Raw genomic sequence first — 23012 nt, 5'->3', positions numbered from 1 at the left:
TTTTGCTATTTTATTAAACCTCAATATTGTATATTTTGGAAAAGCAATTTTACTGTTTTGGATGCCTCCAGGTACTAATCAGAAAGGTGATTTTTATTTTCTAATTTACTGTACAGGAAAAATTTAGACATTTCAAAAGTTCTCCATATGAGGCATTTGTCTTTTACTCTGTTTTTTTCTCTTAAGGTAGAGTAGATATGCATGCAAATTTTAGCCTGTTTCAGAGATTAAAGACTAGAAGACACACTCAAAGAGTACAGAAGGGCAAATGTCCAACCCCTGGTTGTCCTTCAAATAGCAGGATTATAACATTTGCCCATGGATTGGGTGTGAGTTCCCGAGAGGTATTCTTCACTTTTGGATTTGTTATTTCCCATTTCCCTTGTTAACTAAAAGTGCACATCAAAGTCAGAATCAAAATGTCTGGACTTAGAAACGCTTAACCCAAACCCACAAGTGGACAACAATTTTTGCTAAAGTGCCCAAACCTGCAAGCGGAAACATTGACCCTGAACCTGCAGGTGGACAATTAATTTCCTCTAACAGTATCCCAGTAGAAGGCAGAGAACTACTCTTGACTTTTATCTTAGGATCAAGGTACTCAAACTTGTGAGCGGAGAACCTAGACCCAGCCGGGCAAGCAGACCAAAACTCAAGGAATAGACTTATTTGTCAGAACCAGAATAGGGAGAAAAGGGAAAACAAATCTAGGGCAAATTAAGAATGAAAGTGAGCTAATAATAATGAAAACAAATTAATAAGAATGAAAGCATACCAGTAACAAAACTCAGAGGCCTTCAGATGCAATAAATGAAGTATCCAAGAGGTACTCACCCAGACAGTCCCCAAAGGTCCATAGGAAAAGGAGAGTCCAGTTGGCTCAGCTCAATCCAAAGCCCATCTTCTCAGCTCTCTGGGGGCTACCACAGTATCCATTCCCTTATTTTTCAGATTAGGAAACTGAGACTGACTTGGTTAAGATAGACAGGTAGGCAGTAAAGCCAGAATTCAACCCCATCTTCCTACCATTGAACTACCCTTTTCTGTTACCCCAAGCTACACTCAACGGTTTTTTACTGAATGCCTTCCATATGAGATTTCTTGAATTAAATGCGCTGAGAAATGAATAAGACATCTAAAAACATCTAGTAGGACAGAAAAGACCCATCTTGTAAATGGTAAGACAGTAGTTGAGTGCTGAAGGAGGAAGTACATGCATAGTGGTGGGGCTCCTGTAGGGCGTCAGGGAAAGCTTCTTGGAGGAGAGGCATTGGAGCTGATCTTGAAGTCGGATAGGCTTAGAACTTTTGGAGATAAGAGAGGGTGGACCTTCCAGGTGGAGGGAATAAACCTAGCAAAAGTTTGGAGGCCAGGAGGAGGCTCTGTGTCTTGGGACATATATGCTTATGTTTCTGGGAGGAAGGGAATGATAGCCAGAGGAGGCAGCCATGCCACAGATCTGAGAACTGGTGGATTGATGGGTATCACATCGTGTAGGTGTGATACAGGTAATCAGGGGGAGGGAGATGAGCCCAGAGAGACTGGGTGAGTAGCTTCCAGTTAACTGAATGAACAGAAGACGAACTGTAAGTTTTCTGTCCCTGGCTGATTTTGTAAGAATGTGTTTTCACCAGGGAGGGCTGAAACTCCTGTCGAGAGCTCTTTTGTTCCAGTTCCAGTGAATGGGTCCCAGGCTGCCCGCTTGCTTCATCTTCCCGGCCCGGGAGCTTTACAATAGGTTGTCTGACCCATTTCTTCCTCTGCTTTGCCTGTTGCTCCGCAGCCTGGTTTTTGTCAAAACTGCAGGGGATTAGAACCTGAAGAACCTCTTCCCTTCTTACCTCCACCAGGACTGCTCCTTTTCTGTTTTCTTACCCATCTCCCTCTCATTTTGGTAGCCAGAATGATGGCTGTTAACCACCCCGGTTATTTTAGCATTTCAGGTAAAGGGATGTGTTGAGAGCAGAGGTTTGATTTGCTGGGACTGTTGTTTGAATCCGCCAGGCGCTCCTTGGAAACTCTGTGGGGCAGTTCTACTCTGTCCTACAGGGTCGCTATGAGTCGGAATCGAATTGATGGCACTGGGGTTTTGGGTTCTTACGAATACTGAATCCTTACTTAGATTTGGAGAAGCCAGATGGTGGGGGAGGGCCACTGGGAGGACTGTATGAGGTTGTCTCCCTGCAAACCTTCATGGCGTTGTCTCTGCTGTGAGAAGACTTTATCCTTTCATACCTTTTCATGTCAGAGTGTGATGCTGTGTCATTCTGAGGGGGATGTGCTGACTCAGCATCTTTACAGACTGCTCTGTTGTCCATTTTTGTTAGCTTCCTAGGCTGTCGCTTGGAGGAGAGAACAGACAGGGAAGCCTTTCAATCTGTGTGTGTTGTGTGTGTGCATATGTGCACACATCAATGTGTCTGTCTGAAAAAACTGGATGTATCTTTGAGGAGAGTCGGAATCTCACACAGAGGTCTCAGTCTGGAGGTTCCATGAGAAAGGGCTGGGCAAAGGGAGTCTCCCTTCAGTCTTTCAGTGAGTGTTTTACTGACTGTACTACTGGGCTGAGCGGAGTCAGAAAGTAGGTGAGCATTGGGTGGCGTGGGTGTGGGTGGAGGGATAGCAGGCAGGCTGGAGACGTGGATCAGTTACATAAATGCAGGCAGATAACATCAGGCATTAAACCTTATTTTTTTTCTTGGGCACTACCCACTTCCTTTGTGGGAGCAGGGGTGGAATCGGGCTAGACATGGTGTGCAGGCAGGGAAAGGTCTTTAGAGGATGCTGCCCTGGGCTGAGAGCAGTGCCGCTGGGGGTGTAGGCGGAAGGACAAATGGATGGTCCTGGTCTTCCACAGGAGCAGGGTAGCCACCGTCATGTATTTGTGTATGTCTCTGTTGTTAGTGCCAGGATTCTGGACCTGTGCCTACTTTTATTAGGGTTTAGGGACCTTAATAAAAAGGGGCATACTTCAGAAAAAGGTGATGGTTCTGAGGAGAGGAACAGTAGCTCCTTTTTACCCCTTTTCCTCACCCATTCTGTTAGATACTGGCTTCTACTAAGATTTTTTTTACCAAGATTACCAAAGTTTAAGGGTGACTTTGGGGAGAAGAGTGAAGGCATTTTCTCTGTACATCCCCAGTGCTGCAGACACCTCAGGGCTCCCAGGATATATCAGACCCAAAGTAGAATCACAGTATAGTCAGAGCTGGGTTTTCCAAATTCCCTTGTTATATAGAGCTGTGTGTGAAAGGGCTAGGGAAGGTGGAGGGACTGGGTCTGGCAATACTGAGTGAGAGAGAAGTCCATCCCACACCTCCATAAGGCCAACTCTGAGGGTGAAAATTTCTGAGTTGATGCATTTCTCTAACCAAACTTTCTTTCTACTAGGTTACCTTTGGTCTGAAATAGACTTTCTACAGTTTATCAGACTCAGATTAGAGTACAGGGCAGGTGCTTAACTTTAATTCTTAGCTTGGAGTCTCTGGTTTTGATCATGTAGGAGCCTTGACTTCAAGCTTTGCCTTGGAGAGGGAAAGGAAGACACAATGCTTAGGGGACACTGAACAGAATTTTGTTAAGGGCGATGGTTGAACAATTACGATGAACATAATTAATGTCACTGAACTGTATGTGTGAAGATTGTAGAAATGGCAAATGTTTTACTACCTACGTGTTTACCACAATAAAAAATAAAAAGTAAAGCTTTCCCTGGGACATTTGATTCTAACCAAAGTGAGGCATGATGTTCAGAATACCCTGGAGTGTGGGACTGTGTCCTTTCCCCCTGTTCCTGTCATGGACAGGACCCTACATTTGTTATCTTTCCTTGTCTCTGCAGACCTCTGTCTCCCCTGTCTTCATCTACCTTACCTCTCTATTGGCTGGCCCACTGTTGTGTGGACTTGTACATGATGAATTGTGAACTTCTAGCTACATGTGGTGCCCTTGGGTACTTGGAGGGAGACACTTACCACAAGGAACCAGATTGCTTGGGTAAGTACCTTGTTGAGGAAACAGGTAAAAAAAACTTGCCTCAGTTGACGTGGTCTGTTGATTTCTCAAGCCATGGGTATGAAAAGCACATGCCTGGGTGGAGCTTCTTGCAGAATTCCATGTAATTGTCTAATTCTGTCCCTGAAGAGAGCGTGAAGGATTTGATTCGCTACTTGAGGCATGAGGATGAGACGCGAGATGTGCGGCAGCAGCTGGGGGCAGCCCAGATCCTGCAGAGTGACCTCCTACCCATCCTTACCCAACACCGCCAGGACAAGCCTCTCTTTGATGCTGTTATCAGGTTGATTACCCAGCCTTTTAAGTTTTACCATGTGCCAGCCTTTAGTGTTCAAGCTGGTAGGTTTTGGTGTTTGTGCTTGGTGAGGAAACTATACAGCTTTTCCCGCCTTCATTGTTTCTGCAGGCTGATGGTGAACTTGACACAGCCAGCCTTGCTCTGTTTCGGCAGTGTACCCAAGGAGCCCAGCTTCCGGCACCATTTTCTGCAGGTGCTAACTTATCTGCAGGCCTACAAAGAGGTGAGGCTTTCCTTCAGAGTCCTTGGGGCAAAGTTTCAGGGAAGTAGGAGAGGAGTGAGTAGGCACTACTTAAGGCCCATGCCTCTATCTTGTAGACCTTTGCCAGTGAGAAGGCTTTTGGGGTCCTCAGTGAAACCTTGTATGAACTGCTTCAGCTGGTAAGTCTCCACCTTAGAAAATCCCACAGGTCAGTTGGCACCTTGTACCTCCTGTGGGCAGAGCTCCAGACTTGGCATTTTAAGGAGGTGCTGAGTTTGGAGATGTGAATCTAGTCTTTGGGATAAAAAAAAACCAGTCTATAGCCTCTGTCTGCCTCAGGACTGCTTGAACTCTTCCCCGTCTTCCTTCTTAATGCTGATCCTCCTCTATGCCCTCATCCTCCAGCCAGGGTAGATGCTGCCTGCCTCCCACAGGGAGTCTTTTCCTCTTAACTTTCCTTCTTCTGACCAGGGCTGGGAGGAACGGCAGGAAGAAGACAACTTGCTGATTGAGCGGATCTTGCTGCTGGTTAGAAACATTCTCCATGTCCCAGCTGACCCTGATCAGGAGAAGGTGAGCACCTTGGGTAGTCTGAATTCTGTTCTGGTTGGGTTTAGGTACCCTTTTTAGGCTTTTCTGTCTTCTGACAAAGCTGGGGGAAGAACCTTGGTCATGGAATGAATGAGCTGGAGAACTTCAAGGCAGGGCAGTAGAACTGAATGACCTTCCTTTCTTCCCTTCACCACTCACTGCTCAGAGTATCGATGATGATGCCAGTGTTCATGACCAACTTCTCTGGGCAATTCACCTCAGTGGCCTGGACGACCTGCTCCTCTTCCTGGCCAGCTCGTCTGCTGAGCAGCAATGGAGCCTGCATGTACTAGAGATCATCTCCCTTATGTTCCGTGACCAGGTGAGACCCTGGCCTGTTGCCCGAGTCTTCTCTGCCCATGTACTTTCCTGCTATGTGGCCAGAATTGTTCTTATGACAACAGCTGAATTATCTCGAGTGTCTGCAGGTATAGTAGCCATGTCATGAGTATGGGTTGCCATCGGTGGTCCTGTTTTGTTCACTCTTTCCATCTGCAGTAGAAGTGAAGTGAGGATAACGAATGATCGTCCTTTTGACTCTTCCCTTCTTTTTGCAAATCTAGAACCCTGAGCAGCTGGCAGGAGTAGGGCAGGGACACTTAGCTCAGGAGCGGAGCACAGATGTGGCAGAACTGGAGGTGTTGCGGCAGCGAGAGATGGCAGAAAAGAAGACTCGAGCCCTTCAGCGAGGCAACAGGTGAGTGGCAGAGAGCTGCTCTACCCAGGCTCCCATTCCTGCTCTGTGGTATACTGAGGCCCCTGGGCCAAATTCACTAAGACAGTGTGACTGGATAAAAACAAGAAAAACCCGTTGCTGTTGAGTCCATTCTGACTCATAGTGACCCTATAGGACAGAGTAGAACTCCCCCATAGGGTTTCCAAGGAGCAGCTGGTATGCTCCAACTGCGCACCTTTTTTTTTTTTTTTTTTTTTATTATGCTTTAAGTGGAAGTTTACAAATCAAGTCAGTCTTTCATATAAAAATTTATATACACCTTGCTGTATACTCCTAATTGCTCTCCCCCCAGTGAGACAGCCTGCTCCTTCCTTCCACTCTCTATTTTTGTGTCCATTCCGTCAGCTTCCAACCCTCTCCGCCCTCTTATCTCCGCTCCAGATAGGAGATGCTAGCATAGTCTCAAGTGTCTGCCTGATCTAAGAAGCTCATTCTTCACCAGCATCTTTTTCTATCCCATTGTCCAGTCCAATCCCTGTCTGAAGAGTTGGCTTCGAGAATGGTTCCTGCCCTGGGCTAACAGAAGGTCTGGGGACCATGACCACTGAGGTCCTTTTAGTCTCAGTCAGACCATTAAGTTTGGTCTTTTTCTGAGAATTTAGGATCTGCCTCCCACTGCTTTCCTGCTACCTCAGGGGTTCTCTGTTGTGTTCCCTGTCAGGGCAGTCATCGGTTGTAGCCAGGTACCATCTAGTTCTTCTGGTCTCAGGCTGATGTAGTCTCTTATTTATGTGGCCCTTTCTGTCTCTTGGGCTCGTAATTACCTTGTGTCCTTGGTGTTCTTCATTCTCCTTTGATCCAGGTGGGTTGAGACCAATTGATGCATCTTAGATGGCTGCTTGCTAGCATTTAAGACCCCAGACACCACTCTTCAAAGTGGGATGCAGAATGTTTTCTTAATAGATTTTATTATGCCAATTGACTTAGATGTCCCCTGAAACCATGGTCCCCAGACCCCTGCCCCTGCTACGCTGGCCTTCGAAGCATTTAGTTTATTCAGGAAACTTCTTTGCTTTTGGTTTAGTCCAGCTGTGCTGACCTCTCCTGTATTGTGTGTTGTCTTTCCCTTCACCTAAAGTAGTTCTTATCTACTATCTAATTAGTGAATACCCCTCTCCCTCCTTCCCTGCCCACTCTTGTAACCATCAAAGAACATTTTCTTCTCTGTTTGAACTATTTCTCGAGTTCTTATAATAGTGGTCTTACACACTATTTGTCCTTTTGCAACTGACTAATTTCACTCAGCATAATGCCTTCCAGATTGCTCCATGTCATGAAATGTTTCACAGATTTATCACTGTTCTTTATTGATGCGTAGTATTCCATTGTGTGAATATACCATAATTTATTTATCTGTTCATCCATTGATGGGCACCTTGGTTGTTTCCGTCTTTTTGCTGTTGTAAACAGTGCTGCAGTGAACATGGGTGTGCATATATCTCTTCGTGTAAAGGCTTTTATTTCTCTAGGATATATTCCGAGGAGTGGGATTGCTGGATCGTATGGTAGTTCTATTTCTAGCTTTTTAAGGAAGCGCCAAATTGATTTCCAAAGTGGTTGTAGAATTTTACATTCCCACCAGCAGTGTATAAGTGTTCCAATCTCTCCACAACCTCTCCAACATTTATTATTTTGTGTTTTTTGGATTAATGCCAGCCTTGTTGGAGTGAGATGGAATCTCGTTATAGTTTCGATTTGCATTTCTCTAATGGCTGATAATCGTGAGCTTTTCCTCATGTATCTGTTAACTGCCTGAAAGTCTTCTTTAGTGAAGTGTCTATTCATATCTTTTGCCCATTTTTTAATTGGGGTATTTGTCTTTTTGTAGTTGAGTTTTTCCAACTTCCCACCTTTTTATTAGCAGCCAAACTTTTAACCACTGTGCCACCAGGGCTCCGTGACTGGTAACATTTTACAGTTATAACATGCTCTGATGTGCTGATAAAAGAGAATGGGGATAAATCTTCCAGAGAATTGAGGAATCACCCTGAATTTTTTTCTACAGGCATTCTCGATTTGGGGGCTCCTACATTGTCCAGGGGCTGAAATCCATTGGGGAGAGGGACGTCATCTTTCACAAGGGTCTTCACAATGTGAGTGTGCTCACGTCTAGGGTGGGAGCATTGTGGAGTTAAAGGGCCTAAGAAGAATAAGCTTCTCTGAAGTTAAAGCTTCTATGTACTTGGGTGTGGAAAGTTGGAGACAGTAAGAAAAATAATGCCTTTGGCATTAGCCATGTACCAAAGCTTAGTACCAAAGGGAGAGAAGCTTCTAAGAGTTTCTTCTGAGAAAATTGTAGCACCAGAAATCTGGAGAGAGCTGCAAGGGAGAGTGGTGGCTGTGAGTAATTCTGATTCTCCATTCCTTACCCCCAGCTCCAAAATTACAGTTCAGATATGGGAAAACAGCGGCGAAGGGTGCCTAAACGTCGCCAAGCTGCCCAGGAGCTGTCCACTCAACGCCGCTCTGCCCTCAATGTGCGACTCTTCCTCAGAGACTTCTGCTCAGAGTTCCTAGAGAACTGTTATAACCGGCTCATGGGCTCCGTGAAGGTCAGAGACTTGAACAGATAAGGGGTATATGGAGAGGTGAACAGGGAGGTAATGGGATCAGTGATGGATAAGAAGGGCAGCATGTGGACTAGTAAGTGGGAAGGGTTTAAGGACCCCTGAGAAATGGTGAAGATGTCAGGAGGGAGTGTGTTACTGGCATGACAAAAAAGGCTTTGGAGAAACTGCCCCAGGGTAAGGGGAAGGAAATAATGGAGAGACCTGAGGAAACTCAAGAGAGTTGGAAATTGTGGATCCTAGAGCATTACCGTGGTGTCCAGGGTCTACCCTGCCATCACAGGACAGGAGGAAGTTAAAAGCCCAGAGGTCATGAGATGGCCTTTTTTCTCTGGATTTTAGGATCACCTGCTTCGAGAGAAAGCTCAGCAGCATGATGAGACCTACTACATGTGGGCCTTGGCTTTCTTCATGGCCTTCAACCGAGCTGCCACCTTCCGGCCAGGCCTGGTTTCTGAGACCCTTAGTGTCCGGACCTTCCACTTTGTTGAGCAGAACCTCACCAACTACTATGAAATGATGCTGACTGACCGCAAGGAAGCCGTCTCCTGGGCACGCCGGTGAGTGGGATGGGTATTAGGGTCAGAGTGGGGATCTTGGCCACACTCTGAGTGCCTGAATTCTGGGTGATATGTCTTCCCTGTTTCAGGTTTGAAGTGGTTAAGCTGGGGAGGCGGGACTAGGTGGGTCATTCTGTTTTTTGTGGAATAGTTTTTTAGGGGAGTGCAATTTCCATGAGCCAGTGCCCGAAGTTATCTTCCATTTCACCCCTATCCCTCACCTCGCAGGATGCACCTGGCTCTGAAGGCCTACCAGGAGTTGCTAGCCACAGTGAATGAGATGGATACGTCCTCGGATGAGGCTGTGAGGGAGAGCAGCCGCATCATCAAGAGTGAGGCCCTGGCTTGGTCCCTGGCCCCAGCCTTCCCCATCTCTTGACCAGAATCTCTCTCTTCCCAACTTCGTCCATCTCTCCTCCTCCCAAACTTTCCAGACCAGTCCTTTCATTTCTCTCTCTTCCCCTTTCCTAGACAACATTTTCTATGTGATGGAATACCGAGAACTATTCCTCGCACTCTTCCGAAAGTTTGATGAGAGATGCCAGCCCCGCTCCTTCCTTCGTGACCTGGTGGAAACAACCCACCTCTTCCTCAAGATGTTGGAGCGATTTTGTCGGAGCCGCGGGAACTTGGTGGTGCAGGTAAATGGGCAGCCCCAGGATGTGGGAAGAGCTGTAGGGGAAGATGAAGGACAGGCAACTCTTTCTCCTCACCTTTTCTGCAGCTTAAGCTCATCTGTGGGAACTACTGTGAACCAAGAGGATAAAAAGGTTGGTTTGTGTTGCCGATGCGGGTCTACCATAGTTTCCTTCTCATATTAACTTAATCCCTGGTAACCATAAGTATCTTAATTCATTCAACAAATATTAATTGAATACCTACTATGTGCCAAGCACGTAGACCCTGGAGATTCATAATTTTAGAGTTTAATACTTATTCTGTAATATTTCCTACTTACACGTCAGCAGCATTGTAGTGAGATGGAAAGAGCCGTAAGGTCAGGAGGTCTGGAATCTAGTCCTGCGTTATTAGGTACTGCTCACGTCGGTCTCCAGATCCCTAAAATTGGAATTATAATCTCTTTTCTATTAAAGGATGTACCATGAGCCTAATGTGAAATAATAGATGAAAAGTATGGAACAAAATGAAAACATCAAGGAATTTATATCCTGGAGACACAGGGACTTTGCTTTGTAAAAACAAAAAAAAGGGTTTTGCACCAGAGCCTTCCTATAATTGTAGTTTCTACAGCTTAAAAATCCTGTCAGAATTGGACCTGAAAGAGGCAGTGATACTAATGATATCACTAATACTAGTGGTCTTTGCTAAAAGGTATATATTTATACTAAAGGCTCTCTTGTATTATTAATTAAAAAAAAAAAAACGTTGTTGTCAAGTCAATTCCGACTCGCAGCAGTCTTATAGGGCAGAGTAGAACTGTCCCATAGGGTTTCCAAGGCTATAATCTTTACGGAACCAAACTGCCGCATCCTTCCCCCACAGAGGGGCTGGTGGGTTCGAACTGGCAACCTTTCCAGTTAACAAACGAGTGCTTAACCTCTGTGCCACCAGGGCTCCTTATCAATCATAATAGGTGCTGTCATTTATTGGGAAACCTTAGGGTGTAGTGGTTAAGAGTTCGGCTGCTAAGCAAAATTTCGGCAGTTCGAATCCACCAGGCACTCCTTAGAAACCCTATGGGGCAGTTCTACTCTGTCCTACAGGGTTGCTATGAGTTGGAATCAACTCAGCAGCACTGGGTTTGGTTTTGGCTATCATTTATTGAATGTTTACTATATATCAGATCCTGTGCTAAGGTTTTCATGTAATTCTTGCAACGGCCCTAGGAGATTTACACAGAGAGGTTAAGTAACTTCTCCAAGGTCTTTCTAGTAAGTGGTTAGAGTCAGACTTCAGATCCAGATCTGCTTGGATTCCAAAGCTTATGCTCTTAACCTCTGGTGTGTTTGACTATAAGTTTCTTGAAGAGAGCATACGTTTTCTTTTACTGTGAACCTCAAGGGCCTCCCAGTCCATCTTATGAGCATTTTGAGGATCCACATCAAAGACTTGTTCACAGCTGTGACTTGGGGGGAGGCAGGATTTGGGCATTGCCTCTCACTCTCTTGCTTTTTTTTTTTACTAATTTTTATTGTGCTTTAAGTGAAAGTTTACAAATCAAGTCAGTCTCTCACATAGAAACCCATATACACCTTGCTACACACTCCCAATTACTCCCTCCTCAATGAGACAGCCCGCTCTCTCCCTCCACTCTCTCTTTTCGTGTCCATTTTGCCAGATTCTAACCGCCTCCACCCTCTCATCTCCCCTCCAGGCAGGAGATGCCAACATACTCTCAAGTGTCCACCTGATCCAAGAAGCTCACTCCTCACCAGCATCCCTCTCCCACCCATTGTCCAGTCCAATCCATGTCTGAAGAGTTGGCTTCAGGAATGGTTCCTGTCCTGGGCCAACAGAACGTCTGGGGGCCATGACCACTGGGGTCCTTCTAGTCTCAGTCAGACCATTAAGCCTGGTCTTATGAGAATTTGAGGTCTGCATCCCACTGTTCTCCTGCTCCCTCAGGGGTTCTTTGTTGTATTCCCTGTCAAGGCAGTCATCGGTTGTAGCCAGGCACCATCTAGTTCTGGTCTCAGGCTGATGTAGTCTCTGGTTTTTGTGGCCCTTTCTGTCTCTTGGGCTCGTAATCGCCTAGTGTCCTTGGTGTTCTTCATTCTCCTTTGATCCAGGTGAGTTGAGACCCATTGATGCATCTTAGATGGCTGCTTGCTAGCGTTTAAGACCTCAGGCCCCTCTCTTCAAAGTGGGATGCAGAATGTTTTCTTAATAGATTTTATTATGCCAATTGACTTAGATGTCCCCTGAAACCATGGTCCCCAGACCCCTGCCCCTGCTACGCTGGCCTTCGAAGCATTCAGTTTATTCAGGAAACTTCTTTGCTTTTGGTTTAGTCCAGTTGTGCTGACCTCCCCTGTATTGTGTGCTGTCTTCCCCTTCACCTAAAGTAGTTCTTATGTACTATCTAATTAGTGAATGCCCCTCTCCCCCCCTCCCTCCCTCCCCCCTCTCGTAACCATAAAAGAACGTTTTCTTCTCAGTTTAAACTATTTCTCAAGTTCTTATAACAGTGGTTTTATACAATATTTGTCCTTTTGCAACTGACTAATTTCGGTCAGCATAATGCCTTCCAGGTTCCTCCATGTTATGAAATGTTTCACAGATTCCTCGTTGTTCTTTATTGATGCATATTATTCCATTGTGTGAATATGCTATAATTTATTTACCCATTCATGCATTGATGAGCACTTTGGTTGCTTCCATTTTTTGCTATTGTAAACAGTGCTGCAGTAAACATGGGTGTGCATATATCTGTTCGTGTAAAGGCTCTATTTCTGTAGAATGTATGCTGAGGAGTGGGATTGCTGGATCATATGGTAGTTCTATTTCTAGCTTTCTAAGGAAGCACCAGATCAATTTCCAAAGTGGTTGTACCATTTGACGTTCCCACCAGCAGTGTAGAAGTGTTCCAATCTCTCCACAACCTCTCCAACATTTACTATTTTGTGTTTTTTGGATTAATGTCAGCCTTGTTGGAGTGAGATGAAATCTCCTTGTAGTTTTGATCTGCATTTCTCTAATGGCTAATGATCGTGAACATTTCCTCATGTATCTGTTAGCTACCTGAATGTCTTCTTTAGTAAGTGTCTATTCATATCTTTTGCCCGTTTTTTAATTGGGTTATTTGTCTTTTTGCAGTTGAGTTTTTGCAGTATCATGTAAATTTTAGAAATCAGGTGCTGATCAGAAATGTCGTAGCTAAAAACTTTTTCCCAGTCTGTAGGTAATCTTTTCACTCTTTTGGTGAAGTCTTTGTATGAGCATAAGTGTTTGATTTTTAGGGGCTCCCAGTTATCTAGTTTTTCTTCTACATTCTTTAAAATGTTTTGTGTACTGTTTATGCCATGTATTAGGGCTCCTAATGTTGTCCCTATTTTTTTTTCCATGATCTGTATCGTTTTAGATTTTATATTTAGGTCTTTGATCCATTTTGAGTTAGTTTTAGTGCATGGAGTGAGGTATGGGTCTTGTTTCATTTTTTGCAAATGGATATCCAGTTATGCCAGCACCATTTGTTAAAAAGACTGTCTTTTCCCCATTTAACTGTTTTGGAGCCTTCGTCAAATATGAGCTGCTCATATGTGGATGGATTTATGTCTGGATTCTCAATTCTGTTCCTTTGGTCTGTGTATCTGTTTTTGTACCGGTATCAGGCTGTTTTGACTACTGTGGTGGTGTACAAAACAGGTAAAGTAAGGCCTCCCACTTTGTTCTTCTTTTTCAGTAAGTAATGCCTTATTTATCCGGGGCCTCTTTTCTCTTGCTTCTTAAGAGAAAAAATAATAGCTTATATTTACATAGTGCTTCAGAATTTTGAAAGCTTTTTCATTCATTTCATTTAGAATTTCTTATATTTGATCCTTATAGCCAATATGTTACTCTGCAGGCTTCTGTTCAAGATATCACTGCTTTTAGGAGCCGTTTCTAACCCCAAGAAATGGGTTACTTGCTGTTCCTGTGTTTTGATATGGCATCTTAAGCTCATCCATGTTATAGCTCTTACCACACTGTAATGTCATTACCTGTTTATTGATCTGTCTAGCTAATTAATTTTGTTATAGGGAAGGAAGTGATGAGAGAAAGGCCTCTTTGCCCTCCTGCCATGCTTACACAGTTCTTTCCCTGTAGAATAAACGAAAGAAGAGAAAGAAGAAGAAGAAGGCCCTAGACCAGCCTTCTGCTTCTAATAATATCCCATGTAGCCTAGAGGAACTGGAGGCCACGTGGCCAGCCTTGGCTGAGCAGCTGCTGTGCTATGGCCAGGTAGGTGGTTGCAGAAGCGCTATCTTCCTTGAGGGTGGTGCTCTGGGTAGGCTGTCTGGGTTTCCCTCCTCTCTGCTCCCTTAGTGTTACCCTTCTCTAGGCTCCTCAGCTCAGTTTGGACTCCGTGGTTCCCTTTGATGCGGCCTCAGAGGTGCCAGTGGAAGAGCAGCGGGCAGAAGCCATGGTGCGGATCCAAGACTGTCTCCTGTCTGGCCAGGCCCCACAGGCCCTGAGCCTTCTCAGGTCTGCCCGGTAAGAACCCTGCCACCCCCTCCTGGACCCAGTTCCTGGGCTTTTGGGGTTGGGAGAACCTCTCACTGTGGTACAGGGGTTCTCAGTCTTCAAAAGAGAGACATTCCATCGGAATCTTGGGGGTCAATATTGAGCAGTGGGTCCTGGGGAGAGTTTTGATTGGTTTGTTGTTTGTTGTTTTTGAGAACGACCAGAAAGCACAGTTAATTAGGAAAAAATTAAGATAGTTATATTAGTCAAAGATAACCATTACTAACATTTTGATGAGTAACCTTCCAAAGTATTTTTCCCCCTTTGTGTAGTATATAGATATATACACCTTCTTTTTACAAAAATGGAATATTGCACATGCTGATTTGTAATTTTTTTTTTCACTTCTCAATATATTGTGAGCACCATTTCTCATCAGCTGTGTTTTTATAATTGTTAGTGGCTGTAAAATACCATTGTGTGAATACGTACATTTGCTTAATCAAGTTTCAAGCATTTAGATTGTTTGCATTTTGTTCTTCTGTGATTTTCATTGCCATGTGGCTTATGAGGAAAATTTTTTGTAGAGCTTTTGTTTCATCTTTGAGGTAACAATTTGCATTCTCTTTCTGTCGGACAAACGAAATAAATCTAAATTACTTCTCTCAGGTCAAATTATACCTCAGGTTCCCACTGACTAAAACCTTTTTTCTTTCTGTGTCCCAGAGAGGTGTGGCCAGAAGGGGATGTATTTGGCTGTCAAGATATTTCCCCAGAGGAAGAGATCCAGCTGCTGAAACAGATCCTCTCTGCTCCACTTCCCCGTGAGTTTCCATTCCCTTCACACCTATTCCCTTCCAGCTCTTTTCTAGCATAACAGAGATCCAGTCATCCCCACTTTTTCTATAGGGCAGCAGGGACCAGAGGAACAAGGGGCAGAGGAGGAAGATGAAGAAGAAGAGGAAGAGGAGGAGTTGCAAGTAGTCCAGGTGTCAGAAAAAGAATTTAATTTTCTGGACTATCTGAGACGGTGCGTACTGAGAGGACTGAGTTGGTTCCAGGGTGGTGGCTGAAGCCATGAAGACGAGCTGTGTCTTTCTTGTGCTGACATCCTCTCCCTCCCTGTCTTGGCGCAGCTTTGCATGCTCAACCGTAGTCCGAGCCTACGTGCTGCTGATGCGGAGCTACAAGCAGAATAGTGCCCACACTAACCATTGTGTTGTCAAGATGCTGCATCGGCTGGCCCATGACCTCAAAATGGAAGCCCTGCTTTTCCAGCTGTCACTCTTCTGCCTCTTCAATCGTCTGCTTAGTGACCCTGCCGCTGGGGCCTACAAAGTGAGGGAATACCACAAAATGGGGGTCTGAAGGAGTATGGGAGTCCTGGGGCAGTAAAAGGATAGTCTTCAGGAGATAAGGGATGCCGAGAAGTGTCAAGGGCTGGGAGATGAGAGAGCTGTGAGCGAACTGCATGGGGAAGGATGTAAGAGAGAGTGAGTGAGGAGGGGAAGCTGGGAACAGGTGTAGAGAGAATATCTAAAGGACCAGATTCATGTACACATTTGGTCCAGAGGCCTCAAAACAGCCTTCCTCTCCTACAGGAGCTAGTGACGTTTGCCAGGTACATTTTGGCCAAGTTCTTTGCATTGACTGCAGTCAACCAAAAAGCCTTCGTTGAGCTGCTGTTCTGGAAGAACACAGCTGTGGTTCGAGAGATGACTGAGGGCTATGGGTCCCTGGATGGCGGGTAAGCTTGAGGCTAGGAAAAGATGGGCAGTAAGGGTGGACGTGTCACAAGGTATCAAAGCTGGAAGAGCTTGCAGATCATCTGATTCAACCTTCCCTTCCCTCTCATAGGTGAGGAAACGGGCCCAGAAGGTGAAATGCTTTACTTCAGGCCACTCAAGAATAAGGGCTGGAGCCTAAGTCTTCTAGCTAGTTTCCTCCTCCTTCACTAGCATCACCAGTGAAGGGTTTATTCTGCCAGCCACCTTCATGAAGTGGTCACTGTTGGGAGTGGGGTGGCCCCCAGAGAGAGTCTGTACGTGCTTTATCCCAAAACATGCTGGGAAACCGTAAGCATTCATAGAAATATTTATCTCTTTCTCATAGAATCTCAGCTCTTCTCCTTTCATACATCTTTCTTTTCCCCATAATGTCCTCAGTCCCTGCAGTATCAGACCCCATTAGGCCCAGCCTGGAAAATCTCTTAGTTTGACTCTTGGGTTAAGTGGGAGGAGAGTGAGGGGAAGGAAGCACGCCATCAGCCTCTGCTAACTCATTCCTTGGAGTTACCTGCTTCGCCCTACATGTTATTCCTCTAGTCTTGGTGATTTGTTCCATTCAGAACTGAGCAGAGAGAGCCTTTGGTTTCCGCCTTTTGGGCCAAAAACCTACATGTTTCCCCTTGTCCCTTCTGTCGTTAAGGTCTTCTAGTCGCAGGCCCCCTATGTGGAGCCCAGAGGAGGAGGCCCAGCTTCGGGAACTATACCTCGCCCATAAGGATGTGGAAGGTAGGAGATCTGGAGATCTGAAGAGCTTATGAGGAGGGCAGCCTGAGCTCCAGGGCCCCTCTTTACTTCCTCACTTCTTCTCTACCCCGAGGTCAAGATGTGGTAGACGCCATCTTGGCACACCTGCCTACTGCTCCTCGAACACGCAAGCAGATCATCCATCAACTGGTACGGCTGGGACTGGCTGACAGTGTCAAGGACTTCCAAAGGTAGAGGATATGCTCTGGAGGAAATTGGAATGGGAAATCCTCTGTTCACCCTGGGCAACCTCTTCCACTATTCACTTTCCTGAACAGGAAAGGAACTCATATTGTGTTATGGACAGAAGATCAGGAGCTGGAGCTGCAACGGCTTTTTGAGGAGTTCCAGGACTCAGATGGTAAGTGAGGTGGAAGTTCAGGGAACCTGTGAGTTGAGAACCAAGCTATCCAATTTTTTGCCCCTTGCCTCCTGTTCTCAAGGAAGGCTTATCCCATTTTTTCTGTCCATTTACTATATATGAGATGTCATTTTTGAGTGAATTGGGCTAGATTCTTCCCAAAAACCTCCGATTTTCACTACTAATCCCTTTCCCCTATCGCTGTTGGGAAGTCACACATTTCTTCTCTATAGATGTCCTGGGTCATATCATGAAGAACATCACAGCCAAACGCTCCCGGGCCCGAATAGTGGATAAGCTGATGGCCCTGGGGCTGGTGACTGAGCGGCGGGAGCTGTACAAGAAACGCCGGAAGAAGTTGGCACCCTCCAGCTCGGTAACAATCTCATCCTTGCTCTGCCTACATGGGCCACTGCCCCTGGAGTCCTCCCTAGAAATAGCCCATGCAGATTCTCCTGTCTCAGGTTGTTCTGATAGCCTGGCCCAGTGGTTAGGTTCCCCCAGTGGGGTGGACAGAAACCAGAGGACTGCACAGTTCCTCATCTTGCTTCCTTTTTTCATTTCACACTTCAATGAATTTTAGCCCAATGGAGAGGAGTCTCTGAAAAATTTTTGCAAGGAAGATACTGAAGAAGATAACCTGTCAGAGGAAAAGAGTGAAGAAGAGGAAGAAGAGGACTTGGGAGCAGATCAAGCCCAGGGTAGCTCAGTCCTCCCAACTGAAGACCTTGGGCAAAACCTGCATCAGGAAGGTGAGTGCTTGGGTTGGGAGAGATGTCTCAGACGGAGGCATTGGGAGAAGGGGCCAAATATAAGTTTTCCTCCTTCCCTTAGGCTTTTCTGCTCCCCTCCTATGGCTCCAGAACTGCCTGATTCGAGTAGCAGACGATCGGGAAGAGGATGGTAAGTGAACACAATGATGGCTTTAGGAGGGCTGGAGCACTGGAGGCTGTTGGCAACCTGGTCTTGGGATGGAGGACTAGTTCTTTCTTCTGTACATCTTAACTATATGACTACTGACCCTGTCCTAGGCTGCTCCCAGTCAGTTCCACTGGTGCCATTGACAGAAGAAAATGAGGAAGCAATGGAAAATGAACAATTTCAGCAGCTGTTAAGCAAGCTAGGGGTTCAGCCCCCTGCCTCTGGGCAGGTAAACACACCGCTTACATTGCCAAGCAGGTAGTCATTAAGGCGTGTTGGTTCTACCTCCAAAATACATTTCTTCCTCCTCATAGCAATTGCCTTATCATTTCTCTTTTTTTTTTTTTAAATGACTGCCTTTATATTATATGAGAGACTGACTTGATTTGTAAACTTTCACTTAAAGCACAATAAAAATTAAAAAAAAAAGAAAGAATGTAAAAAAAAAATGACTGCCTTTATGGGATGTCTTCTATGTTGCAGGCCTTTTACATTATTTTTTTTTTTTGTATTGTACTTTAGATGAAGGTTTACAGAACAAACTAGCTTCTCATTGAACAATTAGTACACGTATTGTTTTGTGACATTGGTTACCAGCCCCATGACATGTCACCACTCTCACTTGTTGACCTTGGGCTCCCTATTACCAGCTTTCCTGTCCCCTCCTACTTTATAGTCCTTGACCCTGGGCAAGTGTGGCCCTTTAGTCTTATTTTGTTTTGTGGGCCTGTCTAATCGTTGGCTGAAGGGTGAACCTTGGGAGTGCTTCGTCATTTCTGACGAAGACTCTTGCAGCAGCCAGTCTTCCTCCCTCCAGTCTTCTCTTTCCTTCTGTCCATATTCCATACTGCCCCAGAGTTACGTTTCTAAAATATAGCTCTGATTGTGTCACTCCCCTTCCTAGAGCACTTGATGGTTCCCCACTGTTTGTAGGACAGAGTCCAGAGTGGTATTCCCAGCCTTGGCCTGTGGGCCTTGGTAGCCTTACCACCATGTGACCCACATACCTACTTTACACCATAGCCATCCCATATTACTTCTGATCGTCCAAAAGCAGGCCTTTTCATGCCTCCAAGTGGTTAATAATGCTAGTTGTTCCACTGGAAGGCTCTGTATACACACACACATACACCTGTCTTTCTGATGAACCCAAACTTTAGGACTCAGCTCAATTGTCACTTCTTCTGAGTAGCAGTCCCTTTCACCCTTTAACCCCTGAAGCAAAAGTAATCACCTTGGCAGCTGAGACTTGTTCATTCCCTTGATATATCCCCAGTTGTATCTTCTATTAGATTGTGGTTTCCTTGAAAGCAAGAATCATGTCCTATTCACCTTTCAGTCCCCAGGATCCATTCATTTGTTTTTTAATTAACAACTATATTTACTGGGAGCCTCTTAATATAGCAGACATTGTGCTAGGCATTGGGTATATATTAGATAAATAAGCAATAAGTGAAATTCACAACCCTTGTAGTTCTTCACCACCAATGTAGGGTCATATTTATTCAGTGAATACTATAAAAACCTGGTGAACTAGACACTGATCCCTTTGCTGTGATTTTCACCTTCTTTGCCCCTGTAGGAAACCTTCTGGCGAATTCCAGCCAAGCTAAGTCCCACTCATCTCCGGAGACTAGCAGCTTCTTTGAGTCAACGAAAGGAAGAGGAAAAGCTGCAACCAGAGCTAGAACTTGAAATCCATGGAGAACAAGGGCCTGGTGAGGAACACCGAGCACAAGCCCTGAGGGCCCTCCTGTTAGCCCGGAAAAAGAAAGCAGGCCTGGCGTCCCCAGAGGGTAACAGCAGGACTGCTTCTCTATTAAGTACTTACTATGTGCCGACTGTGTTGGTCTAGAGGGCTGATAGGGTATTTTCAGGAAATGAGTCCCCAGTTCCCTAATTTTATACCTCTTATGGCCATTCCAGAGGAAGGGGCTACTGATGGGAAAGAGCAGCTGAAGGCAGCACTCAAGAAGCGACAACTGCTGGACAGTGATGAGGAACAGGAGGAAGATGAGGGCAGGAGCAAAGGTAGGCATTCTGGCTGGGGCCTACTTTTGTCTTTCCTTTATCACTCTTCTATTCAGTCCTGGAGATAAACTCCACCACCCTCTTTCCCCCTTAACATATTAGATATTCTTTCTCTCTCCTCTGTCATTCCCATAGCACCAGAGGTGGGAGCTCCAGGAATCCAAAAGAAGAAACGGTTTCACATTGAGGATGAAGATGAAACTGACTGAAGAGCGAGAGCCTAGGGGTGGAGACAGGCTCGTTTACAGATGATGAATTTAAGTCAGAGTTGGGAGGGTCATACAGGAGCCAAGAACTCTCTTATTGGACCGAAGCAATAGATTTAGGGCCCAGGAATTTCATGCAACAGTGTTGGATTTCTCTGCACCCATTTTTTATTTCTTTCAGTTTTATCAGTATGCCCTGGAGACTTACTCCTTTTATCTCTATGCCAGTAATTACTAGAGCCCCTTATCTAATGAGTGAGCGAGTGAATATAGAGGGCACTCTGGACTGCCTTATTGGTGTGTGCCTTTTGGGTTTCTGCTGGAGGTGGGTCACAGCACCAGATGGGAACTTTATGACATCATGATAGGTGAGGATTTTACATCATTTTTAAGAGACCAGATGCCCGCACGCTGATTTTCTTTCTTGTGATCACTCCATAGACCCCTGATTTAGGCCAGCCCCGAAAGTTGATGTAGGGTTGGAATGTGCTAATCTCCAGCTGATGAATGTGTTGTTTGTGGTTGGCATTGAATTAAACAAGTAAAATTAAAAATAGCTAACCTTGGTCTGTCTTGGCAATCTGTCCAAGTCCCCCAGCCCTCCACCTGCTGTGCTCTTGGAAGAAGAACTGTACTTAGAGTTAAAAGAAATCATCTGCCCTTCCTTTTTTCTGCTTTCTTTTTCCGCCTTATAGAATACACAAAAACTCACCTTAGGATCCTTTGTCTAGGATAAATCTTTAGAGTAACCATAGTATGCAACAGGAAGAATCCACTGGTAACCACTAATAAACCTCTGTCTGTATGCGTTGGCCTATTCTGGGTATTTCATATAAGTGGGATTGTAATAATATTTGTCCTTTGTGTGTCTGGCTTATTTCATTCAGCATAATGTTTTCAAGCTTCATCCATGTCATAGCATATATCAGAACTTCATTTCTCTTTATGGCTGAATAATAATCCATTTTATGTATATACCACATTTTGTTCATTCATCTCTTGAGGGACACTTGGGTTGTTTTCACCTTTTGGCTATTATGAATAATGCTACAGTGAACACTGAGGTACAAGTATCTGTTTGAGTCCCAGCTTCCTAGTTTTTTTGATATATACCTAGAAGTGGAATTACCAAATTCTATGCTTAACTTTTTTTTTCTTTCCTATGTAAAATGTTTCTTATGACACTTTTGTATGTTAACTTCCTTAGTTGAATTTTCCTGACATAAGCCCAAACCAAGCCCACTGCCACTGAGTTGATTCCAACTCATGAGCGACCCTATATGCCAGAGTAGAACTACCCCACGGGGTTTCCAAGGCTATAATCTTTATGGAAGCAGACTGCCACATCTTTCCCCTATGGAGCGGCTGGTGAGTTCACAAAATCTCCATGCTTTCAGTTAGGAGCTGAGTGCTTAACCACCGTACCACCAGTGGTTAACTTTCTGAGGAACCACCCAACTGTTTTTCCACAGCAGCTGTGCAATTTTACATCCCACCAGAAGTATATGAGGGTTCCATTTTCTCCACATCCTCACCAGCACTTGTTATTTGGTATATGATGTTAGCTGTGGGTTTTTCATAGATGCCATTTATTATGTTGAGGAAGCTCTATTCCTAGTTTTGTTTTGTTTTTATCGTGAAAGGGTGTTGGATTTTGTTAGATGCTTTTTTTGTATTGATTGAGATGATCGTGTAGTTTGTTTGTTAACATGACGTATTACATTGGTTGATTTTCATTTGTTGAACCACCTTGCATTCCTGGGATAAATCCACTTGGTCATGGTGTACAGTCCTTTTAATATGCTCCTGGATTCCTTTGGCTCTTACTGTATTGAGGATTTTTATGTCTATTTTCATAAGGGATATTGATCTGTACTTTTCTTTGGCATCTTCAGTTTTGGAATCAGTGTAATGCTGGTTTCATAGAGTGAGTTAGAAAGTGTTCCCTCTTTTTTTTTTTTTTGAAAGAGTTTGAAAAGGAATGGTGTTATTCTTCTTTAAATATCTGCTAGAATTCATCAGTGAAGCCATTTTTTCCTGTGCTTTTCTTGGTTGGAAATTTTCAACTACTTGATTCAGTCTTTTTATTTGTTACAGTTCTATTCATATTTCATGTTTCTTTTTGAGTCAGTTTGGACAATATGTATCTTTCTAGAAATTTCTCCATCTCATCTAGATTACCTAATTTGTTGCAGTACAATTATTTATTCTCTTATAATCCTTTTTATTTCTGTAAGGTCGATTTTAGTAATTTGAGCCTTCTCTTTTTTTCTAGTTAAAGGTTTGTCAATTTTGTTGATCTTTTCAAAGAACCAATTTCTAGTTTCATTGATTCTCTTAATTGTTTTTCTATTCCCTGTCTTTAATATTTATTGTTCTCTTCTTTCTACTTGATTTGGGTTTAGTTTGCTCTTCTTTTTCTAGTTCCTTAAGGTGGAAGGTTCCATGTGTATTTGAGAAGAATATGTATTCTTCTATTGTTGAATGGAGTGTTCTGTATATGTCTGTTAGGTCTTGTTGCTTTATAGTGTTCTTGGAGTCTTCTATTTCCCTGTTGATTTTCTGTCTAGTTGTTCTGTCCATTACTCAAAGTGGGATATTGAAGTCTTCAACTATTTCTCCATTCCATTCTGTCAGTTTTTGTTTCATATATTTTGGTGCTCTGTTGGAAGGTGTATGTATGTTTATAATTGTTATATTTTGATGGATTGGCCCTTTTATCATTATATAATGTCCTTCTTTGTCTCCTGTAACCTTTTTTGTCTTAAAGTCTGTTTTGCCTGATATTAATATAGGCACTCCAGCTCTCTTTTGCTTACTGTTTGCATAGACTATCTTTTTTCATCCTTTCACTTTTAACCTATTTGTGT

General features: G+C 44.3%; 1 protein-coding gene across 1 annotated transcript in view; it reads left to right on the top strand.

Moving 5' to 3' along the window:
• Positions 1-22179, top strand: part of TIMELESS (timeless circadian regulator) — a 38815-nt gene extending 16636 nt beyond the window's left edge. The window contains exons 2-29 of the mRNA XM_049883579.1: positions 3842-3996; positions 4144-4297; positions 4421-4535; positions 4631-4693; positions 4986-5087; positions 5272-5427; positions 5669-5802; positions 7847-7934; positions 8217-8393; positions 8751-8968; positions 9197-9300; positions 9440-9609; positions 13736-13870; positions 13971-14122; positions 14819-14916; positions 15002-15122; positions 15229-15430; positions 15694-15839; positions 16520-16605; positions 16697-16814; positions 16902-16984; positions 17218-17360; positions 17568-17736; positions 17819-17887; positions 18016-18134; positions 19488-19701; positions 19832-19936; positions 20072-22179. Of these exons, the coding sequence (XP_049739536.1) occupies positions 3912-3996; positions 4144-4297; positions 4421-4535; positions 4631-4693; positions 4986-5087; positions 5272-5427; positions 5669-5802; positions 7847-7934; positions 8217-8393; positions 8751-8968; positions 9197-9300; positions 9440-9609; positions 13736-13870; positions 13971-14122; positions 14819-14916; positions 15002-15122; positions 15229-15430; positions 15694-15839; positions 16520-16605; positions 16697-16814; positions 16902-16984; positions 17218-17360; positions 17568-17736; positions 17819-17887; positions 18016-18134; positions 19488-19701; positions 19832-19936; positions 20072-20145 (3600 nt within the window). The 5' untranslated portion in view covers positions 3842-3911 and the 3' untranslated portion in view covers positions 20146-22179. The remainder of the gene's footprint in view (positions 1-3841; positions 3997-4143; positions 4298-4420; positions 4536-4630; positions 4694-4985; positions 5088-5271; positions 5428-5668; positions 5803-7846; positions 7935-8216; positions 8394-8750; positions 8969-9196; positions 9301-9439; positions 9610-13735; positions 13871-13970; positions 14123-14818; positions 14917-15001; positions 15123-15228; positions 15431-15693; positions 15840-16519; positions 16606-16696; positions 16815-16901; positions 16985-17217; positions 17361-17567; positions 17737-17818; positions 17888-18015; positions 18135-19487; positions 19702-19831; positions 19937-20071) is intronic.
• The last annotated feature ends 833 nt before the right edge of the window (positions 22180-23012 follow it).

The sequence above is a fragment of the Elephas maximus genome, chromosome 4 (assembly GCF_024166365.1).
Source record: "Elephas maximus indicus isolate mEleMax1 chromosome 4, mEleMax1 primary haplotype, whole genome shotgun sequence".
In the NCBI taxonomy this organism is placed as follows: domain Eukaryota; kingdom Metazoa; phylum Chordata; class Mammalia; order Proboscidea; family Elephantidae; genus Elephas; species Elephas maximus.
Note: the sequence above shows the minus strand (reverse complement) of the source record. Positions and strands in the feature narration are given on the sequence as shown.